This window comes from Alexandromys fortis, unplaced genomic scaffold (genome assembly GCF_014885135.2).
Source record: "Alexandromys fortis isolate MF-2015 unplaced genomic scaffold, M_Fortis_MF-2015_v1.1 scaffold_172, whole genome shotgun sequence".
Taxonomy (NCBI): domain Eukaryota; kingdom Metazoa; phylum Chordata; class Mammalia; order Rodentia; family Cricetidae; genus Alexandromys; species Alexandromys fortis.
In genome coordinates, this window is record NW_026068061.1 from 2,283,642 (window position 1) to 2,290,586 (window position 6,945).

Sequence of the window (6,945 nt, forward strand, 5' to 3'; positions counted from 1 at the left end):
GGCATACACACAGACAGAATATTGTATACATAATAAATAAATAAAAATTAAAAAAAAAATAAAGTAAAACATGAAAGGGGCTGGGGAGATAGCTCAGTTACAAACTTCTAGATCCAAGCTGGCCTGGAACTCACTGAAATCCAACTCCCAGGCATTAGAATTACAGGCATGTAGGACTCGGCCCAGTTGCTTTCATCTTGTGATTGAGCTAAGAGTAATGGCCCAAGAGGTGGAAGAAAGGTTGCTTGGAGGGACACGTGCTAATGGCTCAATATTGGTGGGGCCGGTCTAGTTTATCTCCCGTCCAATGGGGACGAGCAAGCCTCATAGAGCTGTCGCAAAGCTTGGCAGGCAGGCTAACGTTAGCCCAGCGACACGCACTGCTAACTCATGGTTTTATGAGTTTGTGGGTTTATTAATATGACAATTTCTTTAACTGAGTTCTCAGAGTAATTAAAAAGTATATTTATACATTTGAGATGACTCAGTGGGTAAAAACGATTTGTCAACAAGCCTGATGACCTGAGTTCTATTCCCAGGCCCCACAGAGTGGGAGGAGAAACCACACACACACACACACACTAAATATTATAAAAAAACTGTTCTGGGCTAGAGAGATGGTTCGACTGTTAAGAGCACTGACTGCTATTCTAGAGGACCTGGGTTTGAGCCTTAGCACCCAATGGAAGCTCACAACCCTTTCTAAGTCTAGTTCCATGGGATCCAATACCCTCTTCTGGCCTCTGGGGGCACTGAACACTCATGGAGCACAGACATACATGTAGGCAAAATACCTATACACACAAAATTAAAAAAAAGAACCGATCATACCACCCTTATATTCTTTCTTTCTTCTTTATTCATTCATTCATATTTACTTATTTAACTGTTTGTTTTTCGAGCCAGGGTTTCTTGATAGCTTTGGAGTCTGTCCTGGAACTCGCTCTTATAGTCCAGGCTGGCCTCGAACTCACAAGAGATCCGCCTGCCTTTGCCTCCCAAGTGCTGGGATTAAAGGTGTGCGCTACCACCGCCCAGCCCTAGTTCCTGATAAAATGCATGATAGGACCACAGAAATTTGTATATTAGTAACTCAAATGTAAGCAATATGGTATCATTGCTATTTGCTATCTTCATATACAAACAAGAATATATAAGCTACCTGTAATAATATATACAATCTTGTAAAAAATCCTATTTATCTTTTTCTATGGTTATAATCGTACAGTGCTTTTAGAAGTAAAAGATACTGAACTGTCTAGAAATAGTTCTAACTAACAGTGAATCTTATTTTCAAATTTTATCAAGGAAAAAGAAAATAAAACAGACAAAAAAATACCCAAGCCAGGAGAGTTGAGTCCCATGTACATGGAATACATGAACAGTATTCCACAAGAGTCACATATATACAGAAGACATGAACATTTTTCAGGAGAATTACGTATACACAGAAGATATGAACAGTATTCCAGGAGAATCATATATACACAGAAGACATGAACATTTTTCAGAAGAATCATATATACACAGAAGACATGAACAGTATTCCAGGAGAATCACGTATACACAGAAGACATGAACAATATTCCAGGAGAATCACATACACAGAAGACAAGAACAGTATAGATTCGTTTTAGTTAAGTCCATTTTACTAATACACTTAAAATACAAAATACTTCTCAATTTGTGAAGAAGCTGACTGCATTTAGCACCAGAAAGGAACTGTACTTTAGCTTTCAATCAAGAATTCAACATCCTGAACCAGAAAAGAAAGTCCATGAAATTCAGATGTACTACAGCCATCCCTGGGTCGCCACCTGCACCTTGGAGCTACTTGATGCTGCGGACTACTCTCCTGCAGTGGCTTGTCTTCATTTCCTCCAACGCTTGCTCCAGCTGCTGAACCAAATGAAGCAGGGTAGCTGGGTCTGTCTGCAGAAGATGGGTGCTGTGGTCGCCATTCTGATCAAGGTGCAGCTTTAGAGTCACTGCTGGTTTAATCTGTTGCCGGAGACTTCTGCTTGCAAGCTTGGAGACACAGAAAGAGCAGTTATTCTTTAGTAAGTATGCTGCACAGGTAACTTCTACATTACACTGGACCAGATTAAAAATAAAATTTGAGATGAATCACAAACTTTAAAATGAAAAGTAAACTTTAAAACTTTTGCAAAGAAAAAAAACCTGGTACTATAAATGAAACCTCATGGTATGAAAAAATTCCTTAAACAGGATAAAAAGCGCATGCCTTTAATCCCATCACTTGGGAGGCAGAGGCAGGTGGATCTTTGTGAGTTCGAGGCCAGCCTGGGCTACAGAGTGAGAATTTCAGGACAGTCAGGGCTGTACAGAAAAACCCTGCCCCCAGAAACAAAACAAATAAATGAATAAATAAATACACTTCAATTAAAAAAGGCAATATATAGGGCTGGAGAGATGGCTCAGTGGTTAAGAGCATTGCCTGCTCTTCCAAAGGTCCTGAGTTCAATTCCCAGCAGCCACATGGTGGCTCACAACCATCCGTAGTAGGGTCTGGTGCCCTCTTCTGGCCTGCAGGCATACACACAGATAGAACACTGTATACATAATAAATAAATAAATAAAATATTTTAAAAAAAAAGGTAATATACAGTAAGGAGGTAGTAAGACAGAAATAGCATACCATATAGAAAGGAGAAAAAGATTATAAAGGCTTACATTCTTTTTTTTTTATTTACTTATTATGTATATAATATTCTGTCTGTATGTATGCCTGCAGGCCAGAAGAGGGCACCAGACCTCATTACAGATGGCTGTGAGCCACCATGTGGTTGCTGGGACTTGAACTCAGGACCTTTGGAGGAGCAGGCAATGCTCTTAACCTCTGAGCCATCTCTCCAGCCCAAGGCTTACATTCTTTACACTTTTAAATTCCCAATTTTCTGATTCACCTAATGATGCCAAATTAGTTTTCTTAAACAATTGCTTCAATTTTACATGTTTATCCAAGATCTACATGGTTTCCCAGTGTCTGCTATGTTATATCTAAACTCTCACCAGATTTCTTAACCCATTTTACTATCTTACAGCCTACAGATGAGTGTCGCCTCAACCCCTGCACGCGAACACAGCTACAATGGGTTAGAAGGAAAATCTGTGTCCCATCTTAGGGTGCTGGGTACCTTTGGGAAGGAGGAAAGGAGCACTGGTAGGAGGTAATAAAGATGTTTTTGGGGTGCTGGTCATGGTCATGTCCACGTTATGTATATGTGACTATGTAGTAACTCACTGACTGCAGAGATCTGGACACTTTCCTTTGTGGGTTTCATGTTCCAGAGAAATGATTTAAGGAAAAAAGGCATTGCCAAAACCAAAACCCCACAAACAACTGTTTTTAAATCATCTTTTCTTAAAATGATTTCTTTAAAACTTTACAAATTGGGGCCTCTGGTATGGTTCAAGTGGCCTGGGGCACTTTCTGCTATGCCTGATAACCTGAATTCAATCCTTCAGGACAACAAAAGTTGTCCTCTGACCTGTATACAAGTGCCATGCACATACACTAAATAAATACATATAATAAAAACAAATTAAAAACCTTTGCAAATTAAACTTAGTAAATTATATTAGAAGTAAAAGGAAATGAGCTATCTGTGAAATGACCCAAAAATGACCATTAAAATATAAACATTCTTTCAAACCAGAGTTTGGTTAAGTAGGTAAAATAGAGAGCATATAAATAATTCTTTAGTCTATGCCAGTTTTTTTTTTTTTTTTTTTTTTAAAGCCTTACTTGTATGTCTAGTCGCCATTCAAGACTATGGTAACTGGGAAGACGAGGTGCCAACTCATTCAGAATAGTTCTGATCTCCTTTCTGTTGTCCAGGTAAAGCTGAAGCAATAATTTATTCAGTTCTTCAGAGAATCCCAGGACAAAAACAGAGTCTTGGAAATCCAGTTCAGAAATCTAAAGATAAAATTGAGGGAGTCAACAGAACACTGGGATTTACCTTTGTCTAGTAAATGTTAGATATTTCTAAACACAAACATTCTGTCTACAACATTCCTTACAGTTAAAGACAATCACTGCCCACCATTCCAAAATCCAAGTTACTAACATACAAAATAACCTCATTAAAATACAAAATGAGGCAGCCTCCCTGGTTCAAATCCAGCTGCTTTCCCCAGACCTGGGGGCCCAATGGCTGCGATGTGCCCAGATGGAACGTTACCCCCTTAAATACCATTTTTCTTCCAGGGACACTCTGTTTTTCAAACACGGTGGTTCTGGGCTGGGATTGTCCCTTAGACAAGAGTAGATCTGGAGCTACAGTCTGAAGTACATAGTTGGGGCTCAAGTTCAAATGAGCCTTCTTTTTCCTCTGCTTTTCCTCTTGACTGAAGGCAAACTATTATTTGTGAGACACGGACTATGGCAGATCGAATGATCCTGACCTCAAGAAAAAGCATCTCTGGCCTTCTGGACGCCTGCTGTGCTGTTGTCCCACAGCTTTCTGCCCCTCGTTTCTTACTAGTTTCTTGACTTGTTCTTGTGGTCTTTTCCTCAGGGATACACTGGCCTGCAGGTCCTAATTCCCCCTACCACAGGAGAATTAGCTCACTTGCTGTCTGGTGATGCTGCACTGGTGAGCGGACCATGCTTCAGTAACCCTGGCCTGGTCACCCTGGGCCCGGTCGTGTTCTACTGCCAGACCTTTCCCTGGGGACTTGAGCACAGAATGGGGAGGTGGACACTCACGTCACAGACCCACACATTTCTGCCTGACTGGGCCTGCAGATTTAGGTGCCAGACTTAAGGCTCCTCTGATCATCCAGCGCCCTCTCCACTGGTACTCCCAATCAAAGAACCTCAAAACTTAAACTGATGTGGACGGGAACTGAGGGATGAGGGTGGGGGTGGAGGGATGAAAGGGAGAATCAATGTGCTTCGTTCGGACTGATGTGAAGGATGGTTGGTGCTTTTCCTGCATTGCCTCTTTTCTTACTGTTTCTTTAATAAATGAAATGAGAGGGCAAAACAAAAAACAAAAGAACAATTAAGACGGCCAATTTTATTGACTATTTTTTCCATCAAGCCAAATACTGACTGCTGATACGTAAAGAAATATAAAGAAATGCAATATTTCATTCTCCCTTCTCCTAGGATACACATATGGTGGCATATGAGACAGAATTTTGCAATTTATACTAGCAAGAGGCATTTATATTAGATAATGCTCTTAACACTACCGTTTAGGTATACTGCAGAAATCCGATTATGAGTTACTAATTTCTAACAGGTGCCTGTGTGAAAGGATCTGGGTAATACAATACCATCCTCAGAAGCCGTACCATGAGCTTGGAGCTCTCAGTAAGAAGGTATGTCAATCCTTCCACACCATGCTGGACAGTGTCACTACTCACATTGAGTTTCCCTAAGGAAAAAAAAGAGAGAGAAAAATGAAAAGATTATCCTTTTGTTTGAAAACAAACAAAAAATACGCTCAATTACCCTAAGTTTTCAAACAGTTTAATGAAAAGTGAGTTAAGCAGGGATTCCTGTTCCTTCTCAACCCACCCCACTAACAGATGCCTTCGGTATTTCTCTCCAACCACCCATAACGAAATACAGACCTGTGAACAGGGACACACAGCCCCTTCAAGCCAGGCAGAAGAGGAACTCAACAGGGATGTTCTTAATCACCCCCCGCCCCCCCCCCCCCCCCCCCCCCCCCCCCCCCCCCCCCCCCCCCCCCCCCCCCCCCCCCCCCCCCCGTCTTCAGTAAAAGCGGCTTGAGGGCAGCAGTAAACGCTAACTGAACCCTTGAACGAAGTGCTCAGCTAATCTGACAGTTCCACTTCATGAGCGTGCAGTATTTACTAAGCAGATGGCACTGTATTTATTTAAAATACGAAGGCACTTATTTATTTATTGTGCGCTTTAAAATCTCAGTTACTTGCAGAGGTTGCGCCCTGGTTAACGGCTTTGCAATGGGTACAAGTCCCTAGGTCTTGCTAAGGTCCCTGCCGGACTGAGCAAAAGAGATTGGATAGCACTTTCCAGTTCAACAGACAGAGCCCGTCTCCTCCCTTTCTTACTGGCTGCGCCTTCGTAGATCTTCGGGTTAGATCCCCGTCGGAGGAACTCCACCGCGATCCTCCCGAACTCGGCGACCACTGCAACGTAAGTCAGGAGGCCGTAAGTGTCGGGCTGGACCCAGGGCTGTCCCCGCCGCATGCATCCCGCACTCCCTTACCTGCGCTATCCACTTGCGGTAGGAAGGCAAGGTGCTCCTTATGCTCCTCGGACAAATCGAGCAGCATTTTAGCAGAGCAGGCCTGCTCCTGCCTCCGACATTCAGCGCCGGCCCCGCCCTCGCCACTTCCTGCCTCTGTGCTGGGAAAAAGAAGCTCGGGCGGCGCTGCACTGCCCATGCTTTGGGTTCCGGTGTCTGGCGGTCCAATCGGCACTGAATCTCAGGGCTCACGGGGTGGGAATGGAGGGGGCGCTGGGGCGCGGCTGAGTAAGAAGGCCCAAATCTTCCATTCATAAATCGTCCTGCAAAAGTATAACATGTGGGACTGGAGAGATGGTTCAATGATTAAGAACCCTTGTTGCTCTTGCAGAGAACCCAGGTTCAGTTCCGTACTCAAATGATATCTCACAACCATGATTAGTTCCAGTTGTAGGGAATACAACGCCCTCTTGTGAACTCCATGAGCATCAGGCACGTACGTACTGTACATAGGTACATGCAAGCATATATACTTATGCATAGAAAGTAAAATTTTTTTTAAAAAAAAGTATAATATGTGCTTACTAGGTGCACTGCTCTAGGCTCCATGTGGGGGCGTAGGTTAATAATATCAATAACCAACATTTGTTAATCAGTGTCACACTTCATAAGAAACTCGTTATGTAGATCCATTACCACTTTCATTAAATAAAAGGACACAATGAGTGGAGCA

At 42.6% G+C, this 6,945-nt stretch overlaps 1 protein-coding gene across 1 annotated transcript; it reads right to left on the bottom strand.

Moving 5' to 3' along the window:
- Positions 1-1,625: 1,625 nt before the first annotated feature.
- On the bottom strand, positions 1,626-6,383 carry Commd2 (COMM domain containing 2). The gene is made up of 5 exons (XM_050120260.1): positions 6,234-6,383; positions 6,076-6,153; positions 5,329-5,411; positions 3,770-3,943; positions 1,626-2,028 (listed from the first exon to the last, which is right to left on the bottom strand). The coding sequence occupies exons 1-5, from the start codon at positions 6,298-6,300 to the stop codon at positions 1,831-1,833; spliced, it is 600 nt and encodes a 199-aa protein (XP_049976217.1). The 5' UTR covers positions 6,301-6,383; the 3' UTR covers positions 1,626-1,830.
- Positions 6,384-6,945: the final 562 nt, after the last annotated feature.

Coding starts and splice junctions, on each gene's coding strand:
- Commd2 (XM_050120260.1), bottom strand. CDS start 6,300: ATGCTGCTCGATTTGTCCGAGGAGCATAAGGAGCACCTTGCCTTCCTA. Junction 6,154..6,233: donor ACCGCAAGTGGATAGCGCAG/GTAAGGGAGTGC, acceptor CTTACGTTGCAG/TGGTCGCCGAGTTCGGGAGG. Junction 3,944..5,328: donor CTGAGAGCTCCAAGCTCATG/GTACGGCTTCTG, acceptor TTTTATCTTTAG/ATTTCTGAACTGGATTTCCA.